The 14,620-nt window shown below is 32.1% G+C and overlaps 1 protein-coding gene across 2 annotated transcripts; it reads right to left on the bottom strand.

The window, feature by feature from the left end:
* Positions 1-398: 398 nt before the first annotated feature.
* Positions 399-8,380, bottom strand: LOC127127588 (tropinone reductase homolog). Of its 2 annotated transcripts, XM_051056838.1 has the most exons (6): positions 8,120-8,380; positions 3,857-3,986; positions 1,340-1,547; positions 1,037-1,253; positions 844-956; positions 399-658 (listed from the first exon to the last, which is right to left on the bottom strand). In XM_051056838.1, the coding sequence occupies exons 2-6, from the start codon at positions 3,898-3,900 to the stop codon at positions 491-493; spliced, it is 750 nt and encodes a 249-aa protein (XP_050912795.1). In that variant the 5' UTR covers positions 3,901-3,986; positions 8,120-8,380; the 3' UTR covers positions 399-490. The 2 variants fall into 2 exon arrangements, with proteins under 2 accessions (XP_050912795.1, XP_050912794.1); XM_051056837.1 differs by lacking the exon at positions 3,857-3,986.
* Between the last annotated feature and the right edge of the window lie 6,240 nt (positions 8,381-14,620).

Here is a 14,620-nt window from a genome sequence, read left to right as displayed (position 1 = left end):
TTGTGGTGAAAAGTAGCGTATTATCTAGTTTAAAAATGCCAAAAATTGTGTTGTTGGTTATTAAACCCACGACCTTTTCACTTTTCACCACGGTTGGACATTCCAACCTTTGTTAAAAGTAGCATGATATCTAATTTATTGACAAAGATGATTGTCCATGATGGAAAGTATATCACTTACTATCAAATCCTTCGTTACCACGGACCATCACCCGTGCTGAAATGCTTATTCCAATCGTCATGAAATATACTTTTTTTAGTAGTGTTAGTTTGATTGTCATTATTTCTTTGCTTGACACATCATATTTATTGTTGTACTTGAACCTTTGATATTTTTTATAACATACTAATGGTAATGGAGATCAACCAAAAACGTATGCAAGCAAGATTCTTAAAAAATTAGGAAAGATGGAAACATTATTACATTTATTGGTCTAGGGAATTAGATGCTCGTACATCTTTTTTTAGAGAAATATATCAATAGCATTGATCTAAGCAGTGTAACCTCCATCAATAGCTATAACTTGTCCAGTAATGTATGATGCAGCTGGAAGACAAAGAAAAGCAACTAATGATGATATTTCTCTAGTCTCTCCCATACGACCCATAGGAGTTTGAGACACGATACCCTCTACAACTCCACCCCCTTCAGAAGCATCCTGTAAAAATTAGTTGTTACATTAATGGCATGCTATGTTATATATCCATATCCTTGTAAGAGTTATCAAATAATCAATAATCAAATTTAGTACAATATGAAAAATGAAGGCCCTATTTGGCATAACTTTAATGACATGCTAAAACTATCACTATAGTCTTATATGTTACATGAACAAATTCATACCATTATTGATCCCAAAAGTTCAGTATTGACAGGTCCAGGTGCAACAGCATTTGCACGAATATTATCCTTTGCCCATTCTAATGCCAAGTTTTTGGTGAATTGATTCACCGCACCTAAATTAATTTATATGTTATTTTATATGATTTATCTTATATTATGCTCATATTTAATTATTAAAGAAACTAAAACATACCTTTAGTTGCTGCATAAACAGATAAAATAGGAATAGCTTTTAAACCAGCAACGGAGGAAGTAAACACTATGCTTCCATATCCAGACTCTTTTAGAAGTGGGTGTGCAAGTTGACATAAATGGTAACCGGCCATAAAATTGGTACCAACTATACTTGTTATATCTTCATCATTATTATCTATTATTTTCTTCATTGAAGGTTTTGCAGCATTATTGACCTATGTGTTTAACAATTTTTCATTCACATAAATTACCGTTATAAAAAATAATTAAATAAATGAATAAAAACCTGAATAGATCATACTAGAATATTGAGCTTTCCATGAAAAATAGAGGAAACATTCTCCATTAATGTCTTGCGTTGTTCATGAATGAGTATATCACATATTGATCCTGTTACATTAAACCCTTTGCTTTTCCACACTTCCAAACATTTGTTAATATCATTTTCATTTCGTGAACAAATATGCACTGCTGCTCCAAATTCTGCTAACTCTTCCACAATTGCGTACCTAATTCATAATACAAAAATCAAAGTTAATGCGTAATTTGTAGAAACTCATGAAGATATGAATATATTTGTGTATTTGGTACATATCTCGAGTATAAGCAAAATATTTTATTTATAATATAGGATTTCAGACAAAGAAATAAATAGAATAATTATACATAAAAGATAATTAAACTTAACATAATTACAATATAAATTACAATAACGAGACAATCATAATATATTGTAACATCCACCTCTAACTCATTTGGGCGAAGTGGTAAACAACTTGAGTTTGAAAACTAAAGTTCGGAAGCGACTAGGAGAATGAGGTTTTATGAACAAGTCAGAAGGTTGGTCAAGAGGGCCTATGGAGATAAGATGAAGTTCGTCACGGAGAAAATGCTGACGAATGAAGTGACAATCAATTTCAATATATTTTGTTTTCTCATGGAAACATCATTGTGGGGAATTTGAATGGCACTAACATTGTAACAAAAAAGATATGTCGGTGAAGGTTGAGATGTCTCTAAATCAGCAAGAAACCAACAAATCCATAATATCTCAGATGACGTATCAGCAAGAGCATGATATTCATCTTCAGTGCTAGAGATGGATGTTAAAGTTTGTTTCTTTTTTTCTTCAAGAAATAATAGATTCTCCAAGGAAAATACAAAAGCATGTGATAGATCAACGATCACTGGGACCAATGGACCAATCGGTATATGAGTATGCTATAAGATTCAATGAGGATGAAACTGAGTAGTGTAGAACATAAAACATGGTTACCTTAATATACTGAATAGTCCGGAGGATAATAACCTAATAAGTGGTATGTGTAGAGACCATGAGTCAACTAACCAAATGAACAACATATGATAAATTTGGTCTAGTAACTGTGAGGTAAATCAAGCTACGCACGAGTTGCCGATAAAGAGAGGAGCTGCCAAGCAAAGTACCATCTTGAGAAGTAAATCAGATATTAGGTTCTAAAGGAGTATTTTAAATTTTATAATCAGTGAGTCTTGCTCAAGAAACAAGATTAGAAGCATTCTTAGCTTGTGAGATAAGTAAGCCATCACTAGAAGATAAGACCTTAAGTCCCAAAAAGCAATTTAATGGTCCAAGATCATTCATCTAAAAATGCTCACACTAGAGTTTATTGAGCTCTTCAATTCAAACAGAGTTATGGCCAATAATAATAATGTCATCAACATAAAGAAGTAAGACAATCGTATCCTTAATTGATTTTTTAAGTAAAAAGAGAGGAGACATGAAAATTGGAAGAGAAATCCATCAGAGTGATAATATTGTGAAATTTAGCAAACCAAGCTTGAGGTGCTTGCTTAAGACCATATAGAGCCTTACGAAGATGACACACTTTATTTTCCTGGTAGGTATATCCTGAAGGAGGTATTTTTGACATCCATTTGCATAAGTATCCATTTTTTAGTGCTTGCAATGGCAAGAAGATTTTGAACAGAGGTGATACGTGCACTAAGAGAAAATGTTTCTTCATAATCAATACCATACTCTAGAGTGAACCCTTTTGTCACTAGACATGCTTTTTATCACTCAATATATCCATTAGAAAGAGTATTTATTTTATTTACCCATTTACATCTTACTAGAGGCTTATCAGAAGGAGGTTCAACAAGGTCCCATGTGAGGCTTCTCTCGAATGACTGTAATTCCTCTTGTATAGTTTGATGTCAATGTGGGTTTGTAGAGGCTTCCTTATAGGAATGTGGTTCATTAAGATGAAGCATAGTACAAAAACAATTGTATTCACGAAGATAGGTAGGAGGATTTCTTACCCTTGGATGAAGCACATTAGTTATATGTGCAAGAACAACAACTAGAACATCATCACAATAAGTGGATGGAACATCAGAAGAGGTTGAAAGCTCACTAGAAAAACATGCATATGTCTCAGAACCTATATATGTGCCACTAGAAAAGTAATTGACATCAGGGTTAGTAAAAAGAGGAATGGAAATGCACGGAATTGAGAAATTTTTTGACAAGGAAGAGAATATTATGTGTTCCCAAAATATAACATCGTGAGAGATGCAAATGCACTGAGATATTAGGTCCTAGCATCTATAACCCTTGTGTTCAGTTCCATAACCAAGAAAATAACATAGACATGCACGAGGTTCGAGTTTAGTATATTCATGGTGCTGAAGGAGGACAAAACAAGCACAACCAAACACCTTAAGTGACTTGTAATATGGTGTTGTGAGATAAATACCTCAAAAGGGGAGACATTACCAAGGATAAAAGAAGCAAAATAATTGATAATATGGACATCAGTAAGAGTTCCTTTACCCTAAGTGCATTCTGGACAAGAGGTTGATATAAGGATGGAACATAATGAGTCAAGAATGTGACGATGCTTTCTCTTAGTTCAACCATTTTGTTGAGATGTTTACGAATAAGAAAATTCAGACAAGGTACCCTGCTCACCAAGAAAAGATAAGAGTTTAGAGTCACAATATTCCATGTCATTATTTCGTCAAACAACTTTAATGCCTTTAGAAATTTGTGCTTGAATCGTTTTGGAAAAGTTAATGTAAATTTGTGGAAGTTCATACCGATTTTTCATCATGTATATCCAAGTAAACTGAGAATAATAATCATTAAATAACACACAATATCGAGAACTTCTCATAGTAGGTGTGGGAGCAGGTCCACAAATATCAGAGTTCACAAAATCAATGGTGCAACTTAAATAGAAATACTTTTATAAAAATATAAATTTGGTTGTTTAGAAGTTTGACAAGCAGTACAACCAAAGGACTCATTAGTGACAGATCCTAAATAACCTTGGCACACTAGAGGACGTAATTTGCTAACAGAACTATGGGAAAGATGGCGATGCCAATTTTGAATGGATGAATATATGGAAGCGACACAAATGTTAGACTCGTTAGGAACATGCAGTTGGGTGAGATCAAATAGGCTTATGATCTTACATCCAGTCTCATTTAGTTGTCCCATCTGTGTATCCCGCCCATGACATCTAGAGGGAAAAAAGGTAAGTTCATAACCAAGATCATATAATTAGCCAACATAGTTAAGGTTAAAATTTAATTTGGGAATGAGATATGTGTCATATAGACTTAAACTAGACAGGGAGATAAAACATGTGGCTTACATTCATAAAAGTCCCATCAGCAGTGTGAATGGAATATGTCATTTCATTTTTAGATAGGGTAGAAAATAAATTAGATGCGGATGTCACGTGGTTACAACAGACATAATCAAAATACCATTTAGAATTACCCGGTGTGGTCGAAAGAGCAACATAAGTATTACTAGAAGTAAAAAGTTGTCTAAGAAGAGACTTAAGATCTATGACGAAAAAGATTGACTGAGAGGACTCTACAAATTTATTGATGGCAGTAGTAGTTGCAAATGCAGACCTTGAAGAGTTGGGACAAGGTTGATTTCTATTCTGATTAGAATGTGGAGGACAAGTGGGATAGTTCTGAATTACGTGTTCGACTGTCTTGCATTATCGACAATAATCTGAAGCAATATGACCATTTTTCATGCAGTTGTAACATTCAACTATGGGACAACCGAAAAAAGAATAATCAGACTTATGAAAACGACGACAAAATTTGGTAGGCTTATATGTAACTGCAAAGGAATTATCAACTTGTTGGTTAACAAGTCCCAATCTAGTTTCTTCATATTTAGACAAGGAAAGAATTCTCTAGTGTACGCAAAGCGTTTTTGGTGCAACAAGGAATCTCGAACTGGTTCATAATAATTAGTGAGAGCCATCAGAATCTGAATAAGGCGAATATGATTGCTATGGGTCTCATATGTTTTTAAGTTAGTAGCATTTTTCAAAGAAGGCTCACATGAGGTTAACTAATTCCAAATAACTTCCATATGTGCTAAAAACTCATAAACAAGTTGACCATATTATTGTTCCAAATTACTAAGATCCTTCAATAATTGATATTGATATGATAAATCAGAGATAATATAACATTGTTTTAAATGATCCTATACCGCTTTGGCATTCTCGAAGTGCCCAAATTGCAGATTAATACTCATAATGGAGGTATTCAGAAACTAAGTAATGATTTGATGATTATTGATGTCCCATTCCTCTAATTTATCAGCATAAGCCTTTGAAGTTTCACTGACACTTCTCGTCGGACACTTTTTATTGTCTGTCACGTATCGCCATAATTGATGACCTTTCAAGAATCCGCTTATTATTTTAGTCCATTGATTATAACTAGAGCCATAGAGAATTATGGTAAATGGACGAATAACCTCATATTTCTCCATTGTAGCACAATAAAATTTAATAAAAAACAAAACACAAGTACAGGCAAGGACTCCCATCGATTACAATTTCTCAACAGTGAAAGAATTCCCTTTGTTTACAAGGGGAAGCAGCATAAAGATTGCTACTGAAGAAAAAAACTCAGAAGGAGAAAGAGATTAAAAACTTAAGCTCTTTGATACCATTTAAAAACTCAAAAATATATTAATATTTTTGTGTATTCGATATATATCTCAAATACAAATAAAAACTCCTATTTATAATATAGGATTGCGAATAAAGAAAATAAATAAAATAATTACACATAAAAATAATTAAATCTAACATAATTACAACATAAATTACAATAATAAGATAATCTTAACATATAACATATAGTAACAATTCATAAAAAAAAATCTTTATTTGCTAAAAAATATTTTCATTTTCATTTGATATATAGAATAAACTTTTAGACTAGATAAATGCAACGTCAATAATGATAAAAGATGGTTTTATGAACAAACTCGCAAGATTTAATAGCACACAAAATAATAAAATATTAAAAAACGAAAAACTAAAATATTTGGAATTACCTATTTATTCGAATCTATAACAATCACACAAAAATTACAAATTAAATATATAATTGATCAAAACTTATTTATTAATTCGAATTAAACATACATCAAAACAAAATGAATAAAAATTAAACAAAGCAACTAATCTTATGTTGAAAATACTGGGAATATTTAACATTTTACACTATTTATATTTGAAATTGAATATCAATATTTTGAAATTTATTATAAATATTTAATAATTTACATTGATTATATGCTAAAACAGATATAATATACCATATTTTTACACCCTTATAAAATTGGTGTAAATTTATATATCTCAATACTTGAGATTACACCCTTATAATTGATCATTTTTAAAAAATTAAATCTGCTTTTTTGGAACAGCCCAATTGAGATTAAACAGTCACTATTATCTTGATTGTGCGAATGTGGAAAAAATTTGCAAATTTAATTTTCTCAAACTCACATTACATTAACATGACAGATTGAGAGTTTGTCGAATAATAAATCAAACCAAAACAACTAACATGATAATTATGAGAAAGACAATCAACACTTTGAGAGTTGAACAGTCATAAAAAGAAATAACTTTCAAACAAATGAATTACTCTTTGTATTCTTTTTAATATCACTTTTTAGTAAAGAATTATTGTTTTTAATTGTCATTTTTAGAGTTTAAGATAATACTAATTATCGTTTTATCAAAATTATCTGATATTATGTTAACAATAGAAATAAAAAAAACAAATAGAGTAAAATGACTAGTGAAAAAAAACATAAGAATTGAAAAACATAAAAATAATTTATAAAATATTAAGTAAATTAAACTTTAAATTAATTATAATAAAAGACTCAATAAATATTATCTAACACTTAATACATAAAATTAATAAAAATCAACTTAGTCATCCACCTACTACTCGAAACGAGTAAAAAGAATAATATTTAAAAATATTAAATTAGTAACAAAAAGTTTAGAAGACAAATATGACATAAAATTAAGTGACTAAATTTAATTAATATATATAAATTACCCAAAGTTTTATTGAAGATGTTTGTGTTGTGATTTGGATTATTTTTTAAAATAAATTCGTTCAATTTAAAGATAAATTTAACATTGATTCCGATTAGTTAAAAAAAATCTTATTTGATTTTATTTAATTTTATAGATTTAATTTAAAAATATATTTGAATATCTAAATTATAAATTATATATCTTTATTAATATTATTAAAATACTATAAAACAATAGATTTGAGTAATATACGACTTATACTATATTAAATTTCAAAATTACAAAATAAAAACGATTGATTATGTTTTAAATAATTGAATAATAAAAATAAATTATAAATTAAATTAATAAATTGTTGTATTAAAATGAATTAAATATTAAGTAAAATAAGTTGACGTAGTATATTATACTAATAAAAAAAATTAAAATATATCCATCCATTCCGATTCAAACTAAATCGATTTTGAAAAATAAATCAAAAATCTAATTTTATATAAGTGTTTTTATAAAAGAGAATCAAAACTCATCCAAATTATCCAAATTTAGGTGATTTTTAAATTTTTTAAATGCATTTTTTATTTTTATTTTATTCAGTTTGGATTTTAACATCCTATACTATATTTAGTTAAAGATAAATTTTAAAAGAGAAATATAAATCTACATTCTAAGTTTGACATTAAGAGTAAAGATAACGAAATTACCCAATGCCTCGAGTTCCTCCTGTCACTAATGCAGTCATACCCTCTAGTGACCATCTTTTATCCTTCACGCTGCTCAACTTTGTTTCAGCCATTTTTTCTAGTTTATAACTACACTTGAAATGCTAAAGAAAAATCTCAAGTTGTTTTCCTTGATCTTGTTTGTGAGATATAAATAATAAGCAAAAAAATTTCTATATACTATTCATTGTCAGAATCGTTGTGGTCATAAAGTCAGTTTTATCGCCAAACGCAGTGTGTGCCCACAAGTTGAAGTAACATATCTTACCCTATCTTACTTTATACAGTATCTTACAAGAAAATTCTAATACCGACAAAGGTTGTGTTCACACTAAATTTTATTTATTTCAACATATTAATTTGTAGCATAATTTAAAATTTGACTTAAATTCTTGAGTTTTAGATTGATAGGTTGGAATTGTTAAAAAATTATTTAAAAAATAAAATTGTGGTATAAGAAAATTGAAAACTAAAAATATTGAAACTATTCTTGGTTTTTTTGGTCAGTAAGTAGCAAAGGGCTTCTAGAACCGTTTGTTTTATGTTGACTCGTGTTTGCGCAAAGAGTCATGTGGAGAGACATTTGTTTGCGCAAAGATGATTTTGGAGGAGTTGTCTATTGTATTTTTTGGAGGATTGTTTTCTTTTCTAGTGACATGTTTAAGGTTGCTGGCATTTCTAGTCTTTTTGGTTTTCTTGATTGTTCGGTCTTGAGTGGCTTTATTTCTCATATGAGTTTTGTTGATTTTGGCTTTTTAATGGCCTTTGCCTAGTGATATCTTTGATCACTGCTCGATCATTCTTAAGTATTCTAATCAACTTTGGACCCTATTTAGATTCAACAACAATTTAACTCGTGTGGTTACTTCTAGCTGGTTGGTGACACTATCTCATTTGATGAGTTTTATATTGAATTCCTTTACATTTAAGTACTTTTACTGTTAATGCATTTACATTTTATATGTTTTCATAAAGAATTCAAAGAATCGTGAAAAGACCAAACTATGCACTAGCCACCCTAACCAAACAAGTTTAATTGTATTTTAACGTGAAATTTACAATGGCGAAGCAAATAGAGGGATGATGCTGAAAGAACAGAGGAACATCAAAAAAAAAACAATAAGAAAAGCATGCAAATCAGGATGCACATATATTCCAAAGCGGCATGATTCAACGTCAACCCGACCAAAGCAGCACGAACTCAAGACATCAGTGTAATCCAAACATTTCGCAAGAAAAAAAATTAAAATAATATCTAATAACGGACGCCATAAGGCATACAATTTTGATTCTAACGAGGCCAAATTTCCATGTATATTAAACAAAAAAATAACAACACAATTTGGGTAAATAGATACAAAGTTTTGTTTTACCTTTATGCACTATTTTATCATATTTTGAGTTTATTTACTACGATTGAGGTGAGGCGTGTGTAAAAATAAATCTAACTTCCATGACTAAAGTTTTCATGAAGAAGTCAAAGTCTTATTCGAAATGTAAAATGATGGAAAATATTGAGTAAACATCTAGTGTTGTTACGAATTCTGATGGTAAAATTAGACTATTTTCTAAATCCTAAAAGCCCATTATAATGTTTATTTGATGGGAAGCAATTCAAGGGTTTCAGTGGTCCAATTTTATATATAATTTAGGAGTTAAATTTTGTATTATCTAAGGTGTTAATTTTTATGAGCTAGAGGAAGGTGTAAAACGAAGGCTATCATTAGGGGATCATTCTTAATCATTGTAAGTCTTTATTTTTCTTTCATATTGTTAAAACCATGAATATCTTAAGGATGAGTGACTATACTCCTCATATTAGGTTGTCTTTAGACGATTTTACCCTAAACATGTGATCATATCCAATTTTAAATAAACTAGGTATAAAAAAGCTCGTGCGTTGTAAAATAGGAAGAATTAAGTGAAAACAATAAAAAGGTTTTGATAAGGAGGATTTTGGAGGATTTGTTTTTATTCATGACACTAAAAACCCCCTAATATGGGGGAACTCAAAATATTTGGGGACCTACAAGGAATCCTTTACACTCAGGTACAAAGTATTTTCTATCCATAGATGATGATTATTCCATAAAGTTATGGGTATTCATTCAGAAAGATAAGGATGAAACTTTTGAAAATTTCAAGAGTTGGAAGACCCTAGTCGAAAACCAAACTAGCAAGAAGGTCAAGAGGTTGAGCACGTCAATGGTCTTGAATTTTGTAATGAGGCTTTTGACAATTATTATGTTGTGTCTAGTATTGCAATGCACAGAACTACTGCATGTACTCCTCAACAAAATGGTTTGGACGAAAGGTTTAATAGAACCATTTTGGAAAAGGGTTAGATGCATGGTGATTAGTGTTGGATTAAAGAAGGTGTTTTGGGATGAGGAAGACATGACTTCATCTTACCTGATAAATAGATGTCCCTCAATAGCTTTGGGGATGAATACACCTGAAGAAGTTTGGTCGAAACATCCACACAATCTCGACATACTTAGAGTATTTGGTTGTTTAGCCTATGCTCATATTAGGCAAGACAAGAGGTGTATCACAAGTCGAGATGTAGTTTTCAATGAAGCAAAAATGAAATTCAAGAAAACGGATAACGTTGGTCGAAGTTCCAAGATCTCTAAAGAAGAAATGGAATAGGAAGAGATTCATATTAAGGTGAAGCATGTTAATGCTAAATTGAATAACCCAGATGAAGTCGAAGAAAAAAGTATAAGTTGTTGTCAAAGATGAGGATACTGATAATGACTACCTGCTAGAAAGAGATAGGTTGAGAAGAGTTATCAAGCCACCTTAGAGACTTGGTTATGCAGATCTCACAACACTCGCCTTAATCTCTATAAGTGAGGTCATTGATGAAGAACCTAGAGATTACAAGGAAGCTGTGAGGAGTCGAAACAAGACTGGATGGATGACATCCATGGATGATAAGATGAAATATATTCATGATAATAACACTTGAGAGTTGATCGAGAAACCTGTAGGGGCCAGGTTAGTTAGCTGTAATTGAATCTTCAAGGTTAAAGATGGAGTCGAATGAGTGATGTCGAAGAGATTTAAGGCAAGGTTGGTTGCTAGGGGATTCACTAAAAAAGAAGGTGTCGACTTCAATGATGTGTTCTCACCTGTTATAAAGCATAAATCCATTCGAATGCTGCTTTCTATGGTGGCGGAGTTTGACCTAGAACTTGGACAGATGAATGTGAAGATTGCCTTCCTGTATGGTGATCTGGATGAAACAATCCTGATGAGAAAACCAGAAGGGTATGCAGAAAAGGGAAATGAAATGTATATGTACAAGATAAATAGGCCAGTACATGTCCTGAAACATTCTCCTCGACAATGGAATAAGAGATTTGACAAGATCATGGAACACATAAGTTTCACTATAAGCCAGTTTGACCATTGTGTTTACTTCAGATTTTGACCTGAAAATTCACTTGTTATTTTGTTGCTTTATGTGGATGTCATCCTCATAGCAAGCAACAATGTTGAAGATGTTACGAAGGTGAATATTGAACTCGATAAGAAGTTCAACATGAAGGATCTGGGAGCTGCCTCCAGGATTCTTGGGATTGACATCCAGAGAGATATAAACATATGAGATTATGCTTATCTCAAGAGACATATCTGAAGAATATTCTTGACATGTTTGGCATGTCAAATTCAAAGCATGTGGTAACACCGACTAATCCTCAATTCAAGTTGAGTCTGACTCAAAGTCCTAGTACTAAAGTCGAAAGAGCCTATATGAATAGCATTCCATATGCTATGGTATGTACGAGGCCAGACATATCATACAGAGTGAGCCTTGTAAGCATGTATATGACCAATCCTGGGAAGGTGCACTGACAAGGATTAGAGTGGATTCTAAGGTACATAAATGGGTCTCTGAACAAAGTACTTACTTATGATGGATCCTTTGTGTCATACCCTAAATTTTGCCCACTTATGTCATATGCGATCACTCATTTGTGTTTCATTCACCCGCATCTCATTATCTAAATTGATTTCCTTATGACTGTTGCATCTCGAAAAATATGATTCCTCGAGATGGTAGCGGAAAAAATTAGTTCGAACATAGTCGCCAACAAACTTTATTTATCCCAATGAAGGAATAGGAAAATATCGATAAAAACTTTAAAAAATAGAATAATGGTCGTCACAACCATATTCGGGTTCGAGAGTTGATTACGCAAGGGGAAGGTATTAATACCCCTCACGTCCGTTGTACTCAACGGGAACTTTTTAGTTTAATTTGCGATTTGAATGTTAGTTAAATGTTATTTTTTTCTTCGAATGAATAAATATCGAAAATAGAGATGGGTGGAAACCTCAGAAGGGGGAAAAGGGAGGTTTGTTATTAGTGTGCTCGCGAAGATCTAGCAATCTCCTGCCTACGTATCCTTATAGTGCAATAAGGAAATCAGAGCATTCGTAGTTCGGGAACTACGGTTTGTTGGTGTATTTTAATGAACAACTATTTAGATCGTGTTCTAAAGGCTAAACATTGACTTGTCTACTCTCGGCGGAGGCTTAAACACTAGTTTTTTTATGCGCGTTAGAAAGGATTGAAAAGTGTTCTTTTTTTAAAAGAGTTAAGTTGTTGGTCGCACGGGGGCAAGAAATTAGGTTTAATGTGTTTGGTATTTTGAAGAAGAACGAAAAAATATTGAGCAATATGGTGCACACCAATCGTTCAATTATTCTAGGAATAGTAAGGTGAACGCCCCTTATTCCCTTTTCGTTTAATTTTTACTGAAAGTTGTTTGCGGAAGTCAAATATGCGCGGTAGCGAGGCGAACGCCTCCCACTTGATTATTCAAGGAATAATGAGGCGAGCGCCACCTATTCCTTTATCCAAATTTACTTAGAGTGTTTTAATTGGAATACGAAAATTTGAGCAATATGGTGAGCGCCAATCGTTCAAATATTCGAGAGATAGTGAAGGGAATGCACACCATTCTCTTTTTCATCCAAAGTTTTAAATTATAAAAGAATATTATTTAGAAGTTATATTTGATTTGGAAAAATGATTTGAATTTGTATGATTAAGGTTTTAATCAGATGACGAGCATTCGAGCAATGTGGCAAACGTCAATCATTTGAATACTCGAGAGATAGTGAAGCAGACGCTTCCTATACTCCTTTTCATCCACAACTTAGAATTAAAAGTTTTAAGGAGTATTAATAAAGAAAATATTTGGATTTGAATTCGTGAGAATTAGTTGGGTTCGAGAAGGATTACTCGGTATTGGACCAACGCTTCGTCCTAATTAGGACAAAATAATTACTTTTAATCGTAAACAATTAATTAACCATTTAATTATAGTCTAATAAGAGGAAAAACTTATTGTTCAAAAGCCGATAATTAAATTACAACAATGATTTATTTTGATATTAATGTCATTATAATTTGTTAGCCAAACACTTAAAAATCGAGATAGGAGATAATAAAATAAACTTAGAACATGATAGGGTGTATGGGAAAAAAAAGAAACGGTAGCCCGCGGTGATCACCACCACCTTCTCCGGGCAACCAACACCAAAACCACCCAGAAACACCAAGCCTAAGAACCAATCTCCCTAAAATCTTCTACTGTGCAAAGATCCTACAACCAAAACCCCAATCAAGTCCTCATGCGACTGGATCAAGCTTATTTTCAATCCATCATAAAAACCCCTAAATCGATCTAAATTACTAGTCAAAAACAACACGAACATCCAGTCCACAACAAAAACCAAACCACCAACCAAACCTAAAAAGAGGCGAATGTGCAGGAAAATAAACATGAACGGCAATATCAGAGCAAGATCATACAAAATATACGTTTAACTTAAACAAAGTCAAATGGCGGCGCAACAAAGGCTCACTAGGAGTGCATAAAGAAAACGAGAATCATAAAGATTTAGCAGAAAACAAAAAGAAAACGAGATAAACCATAGTGAAGAACGTCTCATTAAGTGTTATAAATCCGGCGAGAGTCCCGCGTATATGTTTACCTTAGGTATGCTTTCGTTCCTTTTGGTTATTCTGTCTTAAATTCCATCTCCTTTTACTCCGTGTTCCTCTGCCTGTATGATCATTGCTGACTCGCCGCCGTTAGGGTAGTTGTTTTTTCAGCTCAAACTTGTTAAGATCCAATTCGATATCTCAGCAAGCTTAGAAATTTTAGAGCTCTAATAAGTGTTTTGGATCCTTTTCTGCAGAGTAACGGTGCTCTTGTTTTTCAGACTTTTTACAATGATTGGCGGCCTCTTTTATAGAGTGAAGATGAGTGGTCCTTCAATCATGAGCTGGCAGGAGTGAAAGGAATCATTTTATTAGCAGGGAATTTTTCCCCAGATTTGGTGGGGACCATATAAATCCTGGAAATTGTTTGTGAACCATTTTATGTTTTTGTCTATAGTGAGGTATGAAAAATCTTCTAAAAACTTTGAGTGGTCCTCCCAATTGGTATGACATCATTG

The sequence above is a fragment of the Lathyrus oleraceus genome, chromosome 3 (genome assembly GCF_024323335.1).
Source record: "Lathyrus oleraceus cultivar Zhongwan6 chromosome 3, CAAS_Psat_ZW6_1.0, whole genome shotgun sequence".
In the NCBI taxonomy this organism is placed as follows: domain Eukaryota; kingdom Viridiplantae; phylum Streptophyta; class Magnoliopsida; order Fabales; family Fabaceae; genus Lathyrus; species Lathyrus oleraceus.
The sequence above is the reverse complement of the archived record's forward strand: the minus strand, read 5'-3'. Positions and strand labels throughout refer to the sequence as shown.

Bases quoted from the DNA above. Each gene is read 5' to 3' on its own strand.
- LOC127127588 (XM_051056837.1), bottom strand. From the start codon at position 8,211: ATGGCTGAAACAAAGTTGAGCAGCGTGAAGGATAAAAGATGGTCACTA. The intron at 1,254-1,339 runs GTATGATCTATT...TTAAACACATAG, and splicing joins ATGGAAAGCTCAATATTCTA to GTCAATAATGCTGCAAAACC. The intron at 659-843 runs GTATGAATTTGT...TAATTTTTACAG, and splicing joins AACTTTTGGGATCAATAATG to GATGCTTCTGAAGGGGGTGG.